The sequence below is a fragment of the Anopheles coluzzii genome, chromosome 2, assembly GCF_943734685.1.
Source record: "Anopheles coluzzii chromosome 2, AcolN3, whole genome shotgun sequence".
NCBI classification, from domain to species: domain Eukaryota; kingdom Metazoa; phylum Arthropoda; class Insecta; order Diptera; family Culicidae; genus Anopheles; species Anopheles coluzzii.
This window is the reverse complement of record NC_064670.1, coordinates 92206158-92223191: the sequence shown is the minus strand read 5'-3', so window position 1 is coordinate 92223191 and position 17034 is coordinate 92206158. Positions and strand designations below refer to the sequence as shown.

The 17034-nt window shown below is 44.0% G+C and overlaps 2 protein-coding genes across 3 annotated transcripts; one reads left to right on the top strand and one right to left on the bottom strand.

Annotated features, from left to right (window-relative positions):
* The first annotated feature begins 146 nt into the window (after positions 1-146).
* LOC120949546 (probable aminoacyl tRNA synthase complex-interacting multifunctional protein 2) lies at positions 147-2037 on the top strand. 2 transcript variants are annotated; one of them, XM_040366917.2, is made up of 4 exons: positions 147-290; positions 744-929; positions 1002-1236; positions 1316-2037. In XM_040366917.2, the coding sequence occupies exons 1-4, from the start codon at positions 288-290 to the stop codon at positions 1693-1695; spliced, it is 804 nt and encodes a 267-aa protein (XP_040222851.2). In that variant the 5' UTR covers positions 147-287; the 3' UTR covers positions 1696-2037. The 2 variants fall into 2 exon arrangements, with proteins under 2 accessions (XP_040222851.2, XP_040222850.2); XM_040366916.2 differs by having other exon boundaries at positions 147-582.
* On the bottom strand, positions 1996-16739 carry LOC120949545 (protein singed wings 2). Its single transcript, XM_040366915.2, has 4 exons — positions 14836-16739; positions 4391-4977; positions 2821-3308; positions 1996-2723 (listed from the first exon to the last, which is right to left on the bottom strand). Exons 1-4 carry the CDS (start codon positions 15003-15005, stop codon positions 2334-2336), a joined length of 1635 nt encoding a protein of 544 aa, XP_040222849.2. The 5' UTR covers positions 15006-16739; the 3' UTR covers positions 1996-2333.
* Positions 16740-17034: the final 295 nt, after the last annotated feature.

Sequence of the window (17034 nt, the reverse complement as noted above, 5' to 3'; positions counted from 1 at the left end):
AATTTATAACATTAAATTGTATTCACAGCACCAGGTGTAATCATCATTATTTTCCGTAAAAAAATTGGCTGAAAAAGTAAATCAACCAAACATAACGAAACAGCTGATTTCGGGTTTGACACCACTGACGTTGGACGCGCTGTCAGCTGTTGACATTTGGCGTACGGTTTGCATCAGCAGCACGCGCGTGTGAAGTGAAAAGTATGAAAAACTAATCCCGGAAAAGAAAAGCAATTTTCCGCACAGCAATAGCTGCCTGCTCCACTATTTCCACTCGGCTGCGTGCTATGGTAATTGTTTGGAGACGTGTGTGCGTGCGTGTGTATAGGGAATAGTTTCGTTAAAAATCCATCACTGTAACACCGTCCCAACATCCGGCAAACGTGTGGCAAAATGTACCGTCTGAAGCCGGTGATGAACCAGGACGTGGTCTGCGAGCTGCCTACCTGCATGTACACCCTGAAGCCGGTCTGCGCGTATTCGCACGATCCGAAAGCGTTCAGTGCCGACAGTGCGACCGGATTGGCCGCGTCCGGGCCCGTCGATCCGATGTCGATCGAAATTGATAACTTGCTTCAAAAGGTTCAGTTGCCAACACATCCAACCCCCCGTTTTACCTATGTGTAGCGAGCGGTTGCATTCTCCCATCATGCTATTCCTTCCCTTTCCTTTCTCTAATGCCAGCTCGATGCAGTTATTTTTACCATGTTTGTGCTTGCTCGCTCTCTGTGTATTCATTGCAGGCCGAAAATGACGAGCTAAGAATGTTGGCAGAACGACAGCAGCGGGTCCTGCAGCAGCTGGCGGAGCTGAAGAAGGAAATTATGGCCATGCGCACCGAACTGAAGCTGAACGCAAATGCTCCACCGGCCGTCCAACCGTCGACACCGCTCAAATCGAAGGCTCAGCTCAAGGCAGAACCAATCAATGTAGGTCATGGTCGGTGTAAAGCGTTTGCTACTCTCCAGTCATTTACTTTTTTCTGTTTCTGTCACACACAGCTCACCTGCTTGCAAGATTTCGTGGTCAATGCTAGTCCCGAGTACGTTCCGTACAGTTTGTTGGCGCTGAAGAATCTGTGGAAGGATAGGCTCAACCTGCAGGTGGAATGTTTTACCCACTCGACCGTACCGAAGCTAAGCGAGGAAGCGCTCGCCTTCCAGAACGCTGTCACGGCCAGCGGAACGGCCGCAGCGAACCTGCCCCGTATCAAGGTGACGTTAATTTGGAAGAATGGTACGTACTGTCATCGGTACCGGTAACGAATCGAAGCATTTTTTTCTAATTTAAATTGCCTTTTCTCTGTCCCCTCTAGTTGGAGCGTACACGGAAATGATTACGTCCCCCACGTCGTACGTGCCGATCTGCGGTGAGGTGAACATCCTGCGCTACCTGTCCCGCTGCGGCCCGAGCGAGTTCAACTACGAACAGCAGGACAACGTGGACGAGGTCGACTCCATCCTGGACGCGTGCTATCTGCTGCTCAACAAGCAGAACGTGAAGCAGCGCCAACAGATCCTGCGTACGCTCGGCGCCAAGCTGGGCAAGGCGGCCGGTTTCGGCGGTGCGGACCTGTCCCTGTGCGACATTGCGTTCACCAGCGCGGTCAAGCAGGTGCAGCGCACGGTTGCGAAGGACGTCAACCCGAACATGCAAAAGTGTATGGGACGGGTGGCGGCCCTGGCGGGTCTGTAGGAATCCAGCCAACCGCACCAGGCGCACCAGGGGCGGACGAAGATATACGTGTTCGTGAGTGTTGATCTCCCTTTGTCCGATATTTATTTTCGTTGCATTTTTACGCTAATGATTGTGCGGCTCTTTTTCTTCCCTCTGTGCTGCTGCAAATGCAATGACACAGAGGAAGGGAAGAGTGATCGGTAGAAAGGATGAAACACTTTAGCAGGAAGATAGCGCGCAAGCAGTTTTCGGTGGCGGTGAGAAGTATCTAAAAGAAACGACCCTCTAACCCACCCAAGACTGGCCACCAGCAGCAAATAATAAAGTAACAATTTTTATTCGAAAGTTTCGTTACACGTATATATTCCCAGTTTGTAAGTTAATTATTGCTAGAGTGTGCTAGTGCGCCCGTTTCCCCATGGTAGTATATGAGAACGATCAGTTTTAGAGTCCCTGATTCTTTTTTTACAGTTTCATCTGTGTGTATGAGTGTATAATGTGCGTATTTTTTCGTTTTTCGAGATGTATAACACCTTTGGATCGGTTTTTAAAACTATCACAATCATTCTTTGAGTTTTTCTTTTGTTACTGCCTAAATCCACCCATTAAGTACTGTGTGCCCGTTTCGCCGCCACCGGTACTTACAACGCCACCGGTCAGGGCATCTTCATAATTAACCAAGGCAGCTTCCCATACTTCCGGTAGTGATAGTAATCGTACGCCAGCTTGGTGAATATCAGTATGATCAACGTCGCGAAGATGATGCTGAGCGTGTTGTAAAACGCGGCCGTATTGTGCTCCGACGGTCGGCAGATATCGTTCGGCGTGACCGTCAGCACGGGCAAATACTGCTTCCGACCGTCGTCGTCGTTGATAAAGTAGCAGGTAATGTTGCGCGAGTCGGCCACGAGCGATTCGTGCTTGCGCAGAAAGCGCTGAAACCGGATGGCAAAGCGACACCCGCAGCGCCACGGATTGTTCGACAGGTACACCTTCCCTACGCCCGGATTGCGCTCGATCGCGTGCTCCACACTGTACACGCGTATCTGTGTATTTGGCGTAAAGAGAGAAGAGAGAGAGAGAGAGAGAGAGAGTTAGAGCGAACAAGGCGTGTAAACGCATGGCAACGGCGATCGGACTTACCCGATTCATCCGGTTGCCCCGCAGGCTGAGGATGCGGAAGTTGTCCAACCATATCGTGTCCTCGAGGATGTCGATCGAGGTGATCCGGTTCTCGTCCAGATAGATGTCCTGCACGCTCTGGTAGTGTTCGTTCGTCGTCAAACTGTCCACCGACTGGAGCTTGTTGCGCGCCATATGCAGCACGGTCGTGTTGCCGGGCAGGTACTGGGGCAGCTGGTAGAAGCCGCGGTCGCTACAGTTCACCATGATCATCGGATGGAAGGACAGGCCGTTATCGCTGAGCCGCAGGTAGGACACGTGGCAGCTGCAGTTCCAGATCTCTTCGTGCAGGCAACTCTCCCGCACGACCCGCTTGTACTCCATGGCGGTAAGGACGGGCCGGCCGGTGTACTTCCAGTCCTTGCACACCAGCGTCGGTTTGTCGACGTACTGGCGCGACTGTTCCTTCAGCAACCAGATCATGTCGTTGGTACAGTTCCACAAATTACCTACAAAGAGTGCAAAGGGGAGTAGTATCCGGTTAGTAGGAGCCGTTGCAGTGAGTGATACAGCGTGACTTAGTTTGCTAATTAAAATGTTCGAGCAAACAACGCTGTTGCTGTAATTTTCGAGAGTGGTGAGAGCTTGGATCGAACCTACCCGATTCCAATTCCGCGTTCGGAATCGATTCCGGAGCCGAATCCGATGCTAGAATCGATTTCGAGCCGATTCCGGAGTTAGTTCCGGAGCCGATTCCGGAGTTGGTTCCGGAGCCGATTCCGGAGTTGAATCTGGAGCCGACTCCGGAGTTGAATCCGGAGCCGATTCCTGGATCGGAATCGGCTCCGGAATCAGAATCTTCTCCAGAATCGGAATCGACCTGGGAATCGCAATATGCTCCGGTAACGGAATCAGGCTTGACTCCAGAAATGGAATGGTTTGAATTGAAATAAAAATTGTGGAAAGCGAAAGAAGTCCGGGAATCTCCATGTGAATAGATCATTTACAAGTAAATTTTGATTCTTTTCCGCTATCAACACATAGCATCATTGGACCCAAACGCCTATTCCTAAGAAGATGCCGAAACCGACTCCGTTTCGAAGGCAATTCCGATTCTGGAGTCAATTCCGATGTCGGAGCCGATTTTGATTCTGGAGCCAATTCCCGAACTGATTCCGATTCCGGAGTTAATTCTGATTCCGGAGCCAAATCCGATTCCGGAGCCGATTCCGATTCCGGAGCCGATTCCGATTCCGGAGCCGATTCCAATTCCGGAGCCGATTCCGATTCCGGAGCCGATTCCGATTCTGGAGCCAATTCACTTTTCGGTGCCAATTCCGGAACCAATTCCGGAGCCGATTCCGGAACCAATTCCGGAGCCGATTCCGGAACCAATTCCGGAGCCGATTGCGGAAACTGATTCCGGACCTACTATCCGGAATCGATTCCAGAAAATTTCGGAGCTAGCCGGAATCGATTCCGACGAAATTGTCATTTTTCCCATCACTAGTTACGTCGTCACTCGTCTCTTCCACGAGTTAGCTCGAATTGGTTATTAAACCAGTGTGCAAACAATGCCCACAGTGCTCACCCTGCAGGTAGATCTCCACGTGGCCGCTCCGGAAGCGGTACGGTTGTATCTGTTCCAGCTCGTTCCCCCGCAGGTTCAGCACCTGCAGCCGCTCGAGCTCGTAGAACGCGTTCACCCCGGTGTGGTTCAACCGTGTGCCGGTTATGTTGACCATGCGCAGGTACGGCAGGGGCGGGAAATCGTGCGCCAACCGCTGCAGCATACGCCCGGTGATGGCAAGCCGTTCGATCCGCGGCACTAGCCGGGCGAGCACGAGCGGATCGAACGATTTCAGTGGCCAATCGCACAGCACCAGCCGGCGGGTAAGGTTGAACCGACCGCCCGCCTGGAAGCGTTTCGTTTCGAACCCCCGGTAGCAGACGGTTCGGTTCGGCGGCGTAAACACGCATGCTGGACGGTTGCTGTGAAGGTTGGCCGTATTGCTCGATGAAGAGGAGGAGGAGGAGTGTGGGGCGTGTGGCTGCGAGGAGTGGGTGGCTGACCGGGCCGGGCTGGCACACTCCTCGATGGCAACGTTCTCTACGACGAGATTCTGCAGGCTGAGCGGGAGCTGTGCGTTGGTACCGGGCGGCAGGGTGAGTAGTGTTCTGTGGGATAAAACAAACGGTGAAAAATTGGGAGCGATAGTAGGGTGGGGTGGTGTGGTTTTGTCTTTCAATGAATGTTAAGTGGCAGTCGAACGCGCTCATTCGCCCCCGGCCCCCGGGGGATGTGTGTTCGCGTAATGTAGCCAATTGTGTTCAATGAATTCGAGCAACACGCACGCGGGGATGATGATGATGGCGCAAAGCATAGGCGATGGAAAAGAAATAAACCGTGCTTTTATGAAGTGTTGGGACTGGGCTAGGTGGCGTGATGAATGCATGAGGCGACACTGGGACATGGGAAATGGCGATAGTTTGGCATAGCAATACAGGTGGAGAAGGTACCACAAAACGGTAACTTTATTGCTTTTTTCGCCTATTTTTCGTCAGCCAGTGGAAAGAGGTCGTGTGAACATTACATTGTTCTGGTTTTTTTTAATAGTACGTGGTGACACACAATTCGTTTTTAGAATGCTCTACTTTTACAAAAAAAAACCCTTTTGATACAGTGGCGGTCACCTAAAGTCGGACACCTTATATTTTCACCTTTAATCTGACTTTGGGGCAACATGGACAGTTCCCTAGACCACTTATAGGAAAACTTTCTTCACACGTTTTTGAGGATACTTTTTAGCTATACACATGCAAAAAATCAGACCGATATCTTTTAAAATCTCGTAAAATCTAGCACTGAAGGTCGGACAGTCTTCATTTCATGGTTCTTAAACCATTTGATATAAAGATCCATCGACTAGTTTGGGTGGTCATCTGCGTACAGTCTGTTCCCGAGTTACGTGGTTTGTGCGTTCCCGAGGAATCCGCGTAACTCGAATATCCGCGTAAGTCGAATTTTGCGGTTTTCGACCAAAATACAATTAGGATACTCAGTATTTTTTATTCAATTTAGTACTTTTATACACTTTATCACTTATTTGATACGATTCGTGCAGAACATTCTGATATTTTTCGCTTGTAAATGGTTGAAATTTATTAGCAAAAAAGCAATTCATACTGCATTGCACATTTCTTGAGTCAAATTGTACTGATTGGACATTTGATCTATCAAATTTAAGAAACCGCGTATCTCCGAATCCGCGGAAGTCGGGAACCGCGTAACTCGGGAACAGACTGTATTACCTAACCTAGACCAAGCGCTTAACGGTCTGAATCAGCCAAATACCGTTGGTGGAGGGCTCCAACAATAGTAGCATATTAATTCTGAAGAGAGTGTTATTGTTTTTCATAGTTTTAGAATTGCTTAAACTTTTAGAAGTATCAGAAATGAAGGAGTAGTGGAAAAGTACTGCCTTACCTGCCATTAAAGACCTAATTGCCTCAATGCCGTTGTTAATTTATTTAGATAGAATAATTACTGCTTCAAATTGGTTTGAGCATGTTAATAACATGAATCGTATCTATCTTTATCAAGGTAGTGATGAAGACTAAGCGCCATAAGCGCTCAACTTTATAGATATCCTAACAAGTTTAACGGTTTTAAACATGAATATTGAACAATGAATATGAATACATGCACGACACTTTCCGCATCAAAACTAATGTGTTGTTTATATTGATGCATTATATTCATACATTCTAAATCATAAATAAGATTTTAAGAATTCCTTAACCGTTTGCTTTAAACTTTGAACAAAATGTCACTTCCTTACTAGCGTAAAGCCTATTGTTACAAATTTGTTACAACCGATAGCTTTGACGCTGTCTTCCGTCCATTTTGTTTTGTTGTCTTATCCATTGCTTATGTTCATGTAGTCTTAAGCTCGATGTCTTAAACATGAATCATTATCTTTACGATTATGAATAACAATAAAACCTTCTTTAAAATTACGCTGATATTTAATTTGGTTGATACGAAACGAAGAGCTTAGGTTATGTATTACGCAGATAACCACCCAAGCTAGTCAATGGACGTTTAATAACTGATGGTTTAATAAATGGTTTAATGCCCATATTGGTCAATATTGGCATGCTACATGGTCATTATGCTATGAAGTAAAGACTGTCCGACTTTCAGTGGACCACATAAATTTCATACCTTTTCTCACATTTATGAATGGTGTTCCGAGGTTTTAAAAGATATCGGTATGGTTTTTTGCAAGGATATAGCTGAAGAGTATCCTCAAAAACTTGTGAAAAAAAGTTTTCCGATAAGTGGTCTAGGGAACTGTCCATGGAGCCGCAAAGTCAGAAAAAAGGTGAAAATATAAGGTGTCCGACTTTAGGTGGCCGCCACTGTACATGCATGCAGAAGTTTACATATAATTCTTCTCTTTGGTGTAATGACCTACACGCCTACACGCTGGTCTATTCGAGACTTATTGGCAACAAGCACCTGTATAGGCAGTACTCGCTGCGAGGAGGACAGTCTGGTTGGGAATTGTTTTCAAGGGGGGTTCCCAAACTGTGTCCCTCGAGAGCATATAAAGCGGCCTGCTATTATTTGTTTAAAAATTAAAATCATTTATAAACATTAATTCTTTTGCTGAAACTTTTGCTACATCAAGTCGAAAACTCAAATTTCGATCTGAAGTTAATAAAACTTAGAAACCTGTAGAAAATTACCAAATTACCTAAATTATATTAAAATCATTTATAAACATTAATTCTTTTGCTACATCAAGTCGAAAACTCAAATTTCGATCTGAAGTTAATAAAACTTAGAAACCTGTAGAAAATTACCATTTTCGTTTTTATTTTTATTTTACGCGTTTTTTATGTCCTTATTAAACCAAGATTTTAACGTTAACCCGCTAACTAAAAGTAAAATGGCCCTTGATAACGTTATTGTTTAATTTATTCGGCTCGCGAACTGAAAGGTTTGGAGACCCCTGAACTAGGCTAATCTAACGTTTAATTTATGCAAATCATGGAAAATTAACTAATAACTTTATCTATACAAAAGAATTGTAAAATTATGCATTTTTTTTTAAATAATTCCTTGTTTTTAAAGCTTTTTTTACACCTCGTTAAGCCTTATTAACGCTCTTTAAATAGAATGGCCAAAGTGTTCTGTGCTCGACTGTATATTCATCCCAATTTATTATTTGCTGTGTATTCAAATACCCATATCAAACATTGGCAGAGGGCAAAAAGTACAAAACACAGGTGCATTTCCTGAGTGGAAGAGAAAAAAAAAACAATGCCTTTGAGCTATTATTTCCGCTGAGAGGGCGTTTCGTCGTCGTTCGTTCTTCAAACAGGTTGCGGGTGGCAGTTTTATTTTTAAATAACAAAACAAAAAAAACACCTACAATAAAACCTTTGATTGCTGTTTGTTGTGAACGTTGGGTTCTTTTTTCGTTGTTTCATTCTGAGACCCTTTTTTGTCGTGCACCAGAAAAACGAATTACAATTCCCCGGACCGTCAATCGACCGGGATGGGGGAGCGTATCCCACGTGGGTTGAACGAATAATATCATTAATTTTAAACGTGCGTTTAGCGCCAGAAAAAAGGGACAGAAAAAATCCCCTCTCCTGAAACGTGGTAATGGAGGAAATGCCACAAAAAAACAAATCCAATATTCCATATGTGCAAGCAAAAAACTAAACACACAATTGTGTACCGATCATACAAAGACGTCTCGTAGCGTTTGGCCATCAAACAAAAAACTTCAGCTCTACTTGGTAACCTTGCGTAACTCAAAAAATCCATCTCCAGTCCAGTTTTTGGAGAATATTCTACGGCGTACGATACAAAAGCCGCCCGATAACGAACGTAAACACGCACAAAATTCATCGGAAAGAGCGGCAAGCTTTCGTGGTGGTGGATTATGCAACAACAGTAAACAACAATAGTATAACAATAACAACAACAACACCAGTAAAAAAAGGAAAAGAATTAAAATACAGTTTCCCGGAGCAACTCCCATCCACCCATCGCGGTTGGTAACAGTCCCGCGGAAGTTGGAGCGCGTGACTTTTGTCAGGATTCGCGTTCACGGGCTAACGGTTTGCAGTTGTTCAAAATTTCGCTTTTTCTCTCTCAATCAATGTTATTAATGAGTTCGGCGTAATTGTAAAAAATGTTTGTTTTAGAGGGGGATTTTTGCGCAATTCTTCGGACGGCACCCTCTAATTGGGCCCAGCGGAATTGGGCAACGAAATGGTAAAAGCTTTTAGCATTTTAAATCTTTCCCAGTGAAAGTGATACAAACTTCTTTATAAAGTGGTTGTAAAATTGTTTAGTTTTTCAGCTATTTGATTTGCCCCAAAACTACAATCCAAAAAAGGCATTGCCTTTTTTGAGCACCTGCAAAGGGAGGGTCCATTTTTCACACAGTAATTCCGTCCCTTTTTGGTGAAGTTTGTGTTGATGTGGAAGGGTTGTGAAAATTGATCCCTTTTCAAAAGAAAACTGATTCCCCATTGTACAACGTTGAGTGATGTCTAGACTAGGCTTGGGCAATTCGGTTCATTTCCATGAACGTGAACGTACTAGTTCTTTCATTCTGATGAACTGAACGTGAATCGCGATTCATTCGTTCATTTCAGTTGAATAAAATATGGTAAATTGTTTTATTGTATTGCAAATTGTAAATTGTTTTGCATCTTGAAAATTATTAGGCAGACCAGGAAGATCCTTATTACGATTGGTAGGACGTTCTTTTCATGAACGTACTGGTATTACGGTTCACATTCATATTTGTATGGCGGGAATGAACGACCTAGTGTACTAGGACGTTCTTTATTTCGACGGATAGGTCGTTCTTTTTGTGAATGTCCTGGTCATACGGTTCACGTTCATATTTGTATGGGGAAAATGAACGACCTGGTGTACTAGGATGTTCTTCATTTCGACGTGTAGGACGTTCATTACATGGTCCTGGTATTACGGTTCACGTTCATATTTGTATGACGGGAATGAACGACCTAGCGTACTAGGACGTTCTTTATTTCGACGGATAGGTCGTTCTTTTCGTGAACGTCCTGGTCATACGGTTCACGTTCATATTTGTATGGGGAAAATGAACGACCTGGCGTACTATAACGTCCGTTATTTTGGCGGCGTTATTTAGGACGTTATTTTGGTGACCAACTCAGTGCATTATGATTTTTAAAGAATCGATGAACGTTGATTAGATGAACGTAGATCGTTCGTTCTTTAGGATGAATTGAATGAATCGTACAGTTCTGGTACTTGAGACACAACTCTAGTTGGAATCACTCAACGTTGTACAATGGGGAATCAATTGATCTCCCGGTCCAGCTAACGCAGTAATGTAGCCACTTGTCCCTCTGTCTTCATTTCAGCTTCTTTTGGAGCCTCAAAAATGAACCTGGGCTTTCTTTCGATGCTTTCATTGTTGCCTAATAGTGCCAAGATGTTGGCGACCAAAATACCGAAACGGGTAAATACGACGTCCACAAACTTCTGCACGGAGTCCCTTTTGGACGCTACGGGGTGCCATTCTTTGATCGGGCACGCTTTTGATTCATTTTTTTTTTGGCCATCATGGTTAGAATTAGACTGATAGAGGTGTCAAATTTTGTCTGCTAACTAATGGGATACTATTATTCAAAGTGCAATCAACATTTTGTTAGTGTGGGTTAAGATAAACCCATGAAAAATCGACAATTTTTTAATGCAACCGTTATGTAATATTAACATTATTTTAACACCACAATAAGACTATCGAAATGAAGGTCGCATACGAAATTTTATGATTTATTTTTTTTGTATATTAAAAAAAATAGTTTTTAAGTATGTATTATCAATTTTGAACCATGCTTGGATGACCCAATTATTGGAAAACAGTAAAAATACCAATCGCATTGCTCAATATCAATAATTAATTATTTTGTTTCTAAAATTTTATAATGTAATAATAAATAAAATCCATCCAAATCCAAATCCAATAAATAATCCATCCAAAGCACAATAATAGAAAAACCGCATTCTCCTGGTCCGCGGCTTTAGATCATTTACTAAATTTGGCCCTTTGCCTCAACAGTTTGCCGACCGCTGCAATAGATCGTTCAGTAAACCGGTTTGTTAAACAAAATCTTTCTGAAATTCGACTGCAAAAATTAATCATTTTTTGTAATAATCATTAAACGCTATTTGTCATAAATAGTGTGTAAGAAACATATTATCTCATCATATCAGTGTCCGGGAACTGGTGGTTGAGAATGAATTCTCCAAATTTCCAAATTTTCCAAAATATTTCCAAGAACATGAACATCGGTAGGGTGAATGTGAATGGGATCAATCGAAAAAAGATAAAACTCTAGGAAGAAAAGAAAAAGGATGCGATAACGAGCTTTTAAATTGTTCCTTAATTCGAAAAAACTCCCTTTTCTTCGGTACAATTTTTGGAAAAGTGCTTGTTATCGAAAATGTACTTCCGCTTATTGTACTTCCTTGTAAGATAAGCCCTTTACGATGTTACCCTTGGCAAGCATTTCTACATGCTCTATCGTGTTTTCCTTCCAGCGCGCACTAAAGATCGTGCAATATCTATCCCCATTCCTGTTTGCGAATGTGTAGGTAGATATGGTATGTGTATTTTACTATTCCACCAGTAGCAGGAATCTCCAGAATGAAGGCAAAGGTTTGTGCAAATCTTCCCAGGGCGAATGTGTGTGCCTTAGCCATACAGTGCACGCAGACACACACATACCAAAGGGGAGCTGAGAGCTACTGTTGCAAACATGTTATAAGGTTTGCTCCCCCTCCTCTCCCTCTCTCGAGGCGCAACATATCAAGCACACGGATTACACCAGAGCATCACCGTACCCATGTACCAGTGGCAAGTGATTAACTTTTCAAATACCCTTCGACAGATATCCCCAGTACCTCGGCCGGTCGGCAGTAAGGAGGAGCAAAGAAAGGAAAGCATTGTGAGAAGTTGAGGATCATGCGGACCTCGCGAAACGAAGATACGGGCTAGAAAAAGCACGTGGAAACTTTTCAACAACAGTCCAGGTTTGAGTTTCATCAGTTTCATGCTCAAATTTATGCGGGGGTTTGGGTTCAAAATGCCAGCCAAAACGCCGGTGCCGGGGCTGAAAGTTTGTAACGGTGTTGCCTCACTCACCGTGAAATTCCGTCACATTGACTGGATGGCGGAACGGTGGCTCTCGCTGGGATGAAGTTTACAGCAATGTTGGCCAGGGAAGCTGTGAACATCGCGGGAAGGACACTGCGAGGATGTATCTTGGGTGCGCTGGCAAAACCGTTGAAAACTTTTCAACTGTGCTTACTTGGCCTCGGCCCACACGATGTTCGCGAAGTGCTTTTATGAGAGAAGGAATGCTTACCTGCAAATGTCACCCAAAACGGATGGAAAAGCACGACCGATAGGAAGAAGTTTAGGGAAGCTGATAGGACTGCGTTGGAGTTTATTAATTTGCAAGGTAAATTGTTGTACCTTTGAAAAAAAAAAAAAGATAATCACTGACAGTTGCGTCACGGGGTGTTGTCGATTGGAAGTCGATTGGAAGTCGATTCAAATGGGAAAGCTTTGCTACAATATGCGTTTGAACTTTAGAAGACTCGGTATTTTAGGGAACATTATTTATTGAAGTTCCACATCATTTCGAATCTCGTGATTTAACTCCACCAACTTCAACATGCCTTACGATTGAACCACATCCTTGAAGATGTTGCTCCTTTTGAAGTCATTATAGTGGGATCGGATCACCAAGGAAACACAATCAGGGTGTTATTTACACAAAATCACAAAATATAAATCAGTCCATCGGAGTAGTTCGTTGCAGTCCGTTTTGCCCTTTGGATTGCTTGCTTATTCCATTTCAATGCTCGGACTACGTATTTACAGACCGGTTTGGTAAACATTTACCCGTTCGACATGTTTTTGTTTGTTTGGAAATTAGTAATTTAGATCGGAACCTTAGTCGGAAGCTGCTGGATGGATTGATATCGGCCCACGGAGGCGTGTACGAAACGATGGGACGTTCTTCGACAGAAAAATAGACACTCCGGGTGGGATGATTTCAAAGGTATCGTCTTGTTAGCGATGTACGGAAGAGGTTGTAATATAGCTGAAAAGTGGGTGAATTCGTGGCTAGATTTTGAAGCGGTAATAAACGAACGGTACGATATGAAGGGGAAGCATCGCGTATGAAACCGTGCATTCTTCTTCTTTTTTGGCTCAACAACCTTTGTCGGTCAAGGCCTGTCTCTGTACCGCTCTTGTGGGCTTGGCTTTCAGTGACTTATGGATTACCCTCCATTGCAGGATTGTCAGTCCCACGTATGGCGGCACGGTCCATTTGGGGCTTGAACCCATGAAGGGCATGTTGTTATAAGTTGTACGAGTTGACGACTATACCACGACACCAGCTTGATACCGTGCATTAGAGACAGGATTTAAAACACGTTTATTACAGGGAATAGGTGAAAATTACTAAATTAAATATTCCATCCACACTGTCACGGCGACAACCTTCCATTCTCTTCGCGTGAGATAATTGTGTTACCGTCCAATCTAGTCACCGGTAGTGTCATGGCAACAGATCAACCCTAACCGCGCGGCTACATGAGGTGAAATATACAGCGAAATGAACTATTTGACAGGTGAAATATCTGACAGGTACAGCTAAAGGGTTGGGAGAGACACAACATCCGCTTTCGAAATTCTATTAAAAATAATATCTTCTCAAGCAGAACATTCCCTAATTGGAAGAAATTATAATCTGTTGACTGAAAATTGACGAAATACTCAATATTGAAGTTATTTAATGGATTTAATTACGATTTTGTACACGTTATTTGTTTGCATTGCACATCAGCTGGTTGCTGTGATGCGTTATCCGTCAGATATTTCGCCTGTCAAATAGTTCATTTCGCTGTATATTTCACCTCATGTAGCCGCGCGGTAACACATCGTAGAACAGTAAGTAACGCAAGATAGTGTACAGTGAAGATAGTAGGTTGAGAATTTTATGAAAAGGCTCAAAAAATTTCGTCATTTTCATTTTGTCATCCTCAATTTCATCTCAAGACGAAGATATGTCTCTCAAGATATATGTATGTTTCTTAAGATATGTCTTTAAAAAAGGAAAACATGTCTTTAAAAAGAAAATGTATGTTCTTTTGCGCGTAACCGTGCATCAGAGAGACAGAGCGTGTGTTCTACTTTAAAACGGCCTTCCACGTGGTTTTTGGGCGCTTTATCTGGTCCAAAAAAAGCACACAGTCCAGAAAAATCCTTCCATCTACGCTAACAACAAACAACACCTCCGCGTGTGTGGCGGGCCATGTTTACATTACTATATCTAGCCCCCACTCTCGGGGATGCTGCTAATGGACGGGCGGGGATTCCGTTCCCGACCCGACAAGTTACATTTGTGGAGCGACAATTAGAGCCTCCAAAAATACTCCCGTGCGGTAGAGATACGCACTAACTGCTACTTTCAACAACTATCAAGCCGTAGATGGCTGCAGCTGCAGACTGGCTGCGTGACGTATGTCTGTGAACCAGTCCGTATGGTAACTGATATGCAAGATTTCTTGCCTCCGAGTCTGGGAAGAGATTCAGTGTCCCTGACATGGATAAACCGAGCCTCGGGATGCACCGAGAGAAACTAAATAACTCAATCTTCTGACCAAACCAACCCGATGTACTTCCTCCCTTCGACATCCTGCGGGGGTCGGATGGGTGGGTGGATACGTGTCCATGTGCATTTATTCCAACGGCATGAATCACATGTACTGCGTACGGTTTGAACGCTCAACCGGTTTTTTGTTTGTGCCCCGCTCCAGGGAGATGAACCAGCAGACGATGTGAAGATGATACACGATGGTACATGAACGAAGAAACGGGTGGAACGGGTGGGGGGAGAGCGGAGGAATTTATTTGGGATTAAAATTATACTTACAAAACAACAACAACCGCCGCCGGAACTAGGGCGAGCCGATGGTTGCGGCTGCTGAAGATGCTGCTGCCTCCGGTGGTAATCCGTACGTGCGATAGTGCTGCGCTCAACACGAACCGGGCAGAAGTTGATAAGCTGTCAGGTGGAGTCCGATGACGTCGGGTGGTTGCCATCGCGACGGTATGCTTTCGGTTTAATTTTAGGTTAGGGTTTCCCTGTTCCTTTTTTTTGCAACTCACTTTTTTAGATATTTTTGAATACACACATCAGCATCACTTTGTGTGTCTGTTTAAAGTCCCTAGTTCTTGCACACCGCCAGTGGTAGGTTTTCGGGTTCTCGTGACACTGTATATTTTGCAGCAGCCGACAAAACCAGCTGATCAGTTATTTGTTTTGTCAGGGACTGTGGCTATTCTTAGCTGCGAAGGTGTGTTTGCGTTGTCACTTATATATGTTCAAATCGTCCGTTCACCGTTTTGGAGATTTCTCGCACCAACAACACTGTTTGGGCTCATCCAACACTTTGTAATCTACGTAGGCCACTGACACACAAACACACACACACACAGAGTCCCTGCGATGGTGTTACGAACGTGATCGAACCGTCCGAACGCGACGCGCTACAAACGGCGACTGATAAAATTCGCGCGTGATAAAACGTTGCGGGACTGGGCGTGCTTTTTTCTTGTTTTGTTTTGTGGAAGAGCGTGCTGTCGCGTGTGCGTGTCATGTGTTCGTGTCCGTCGCCCGTCGGGTTCCGTGCTTCGATCGTGCGATTTCGTCTGGAGGGCTTTTGCTCACGCTGCGCTCACTCTCTTTGCTTGTGTGTGTGATGTCTCACTCTCTCTCTCTCTCTATCGCGCTCTTTACAAAAAAGGAGTAAAATTGCAACTCGTACGAAGGGCGATAGGCTCTGCTCCAGAGTGCTGCAAATGTGCGGTTGAATTTAATTTCAATTTTACTGTAAAACATTTCATCCGAACCATCATCATAGGGGTGAACCCTTTTCTCGGAAGGTTGGTTGTTTTATTTTGTACAGTAATGGGGGGAAAAAGAGAGAAAAAAACACTTAAAATCCACGTTTGACGGATTATCGGGGCCTGCTGAGATGATAATCACGCCGGAGCGGAAATTGAGCCGGCTTTTTTGCATTCGGATGTTGGGAAAGACAAAACCCCCGCTCTACATTCGCCGCTCCGTCCGCCGCAGCGGTTAATGTGATTACGAAGCCAAATAAGGGATCAATTTCAAACACGCTTCCATTTCCCCATCCTTGTCTGCATTCGTGGATTAAATAGACGGGTGTGTGTGTGTATGTATGTCTGTCTGCCGGGAGCACTTGAACGTCAAAGGGAGTGTGCTATAGACCACGTGTGCTAGCACAATGGAGGCGCATTGTCTTTGACGACGATTAGGCCTCGCGGAACAGTACGTATTGGAGTGAAATGATTGTTTGGTGGATGTCGGTATCGGTAAATTGGTGTCTTTCTTTGTTGCTAGTATCCGAGTGTTTGCCTTTGCTGTAGTGGTGCGACTCGCTAACAGGTTTCTCTGTATGATCGCATCAAACGGGTCCGGTAGAACGATCATTCTTAAATGAAGGTGTTAATTGTTTCGTGCTGCTGCTTCTTGCCCCACCCGAAGCGAGAAGTGGCATTGGTGATGCTTTTGTGAGAAGACCTTCAAGACCTTGAACCGTGGTTAATTAATTACTGTCTCCATTGGGTCAATTCGTGGTTTGATTGATCAATTTTTGGGGTTGTTGATGAACATCTAACTGTACGGGTATGTCCAAATGGTAGAATTTGTTGAGTTGAGTTTTTGCCATCAATATGTTATCAATATTGTTCTTATTGTTCTTGTTATTTTCCTGTTATTTTGATGATTACTATGTTGGGTTGTACTGTATAACGTAAGTTAGTTAAAGAGTTTGCCTTTAAATTTAAATTAAAGTTGAATTTATGAATTTTCTTTACACAGTCTTTTTATGAAATGGTTAAACATGTTTTAAAATTTTGCTGTTATTACAACAAAAAAACACTTACCTGTGTTTTGCGTTATTTATTTCTAATTCATGTTGTACTTTCTAATTAATGTTCTTAAGCTTTACGGCAATACGGCTGGGCCGTTCCATCTTCTGAACAAACAAAAAACATTATAAGTTTTATTAAGAGTGGATCGAGCTATTAAACGATTAAGTTT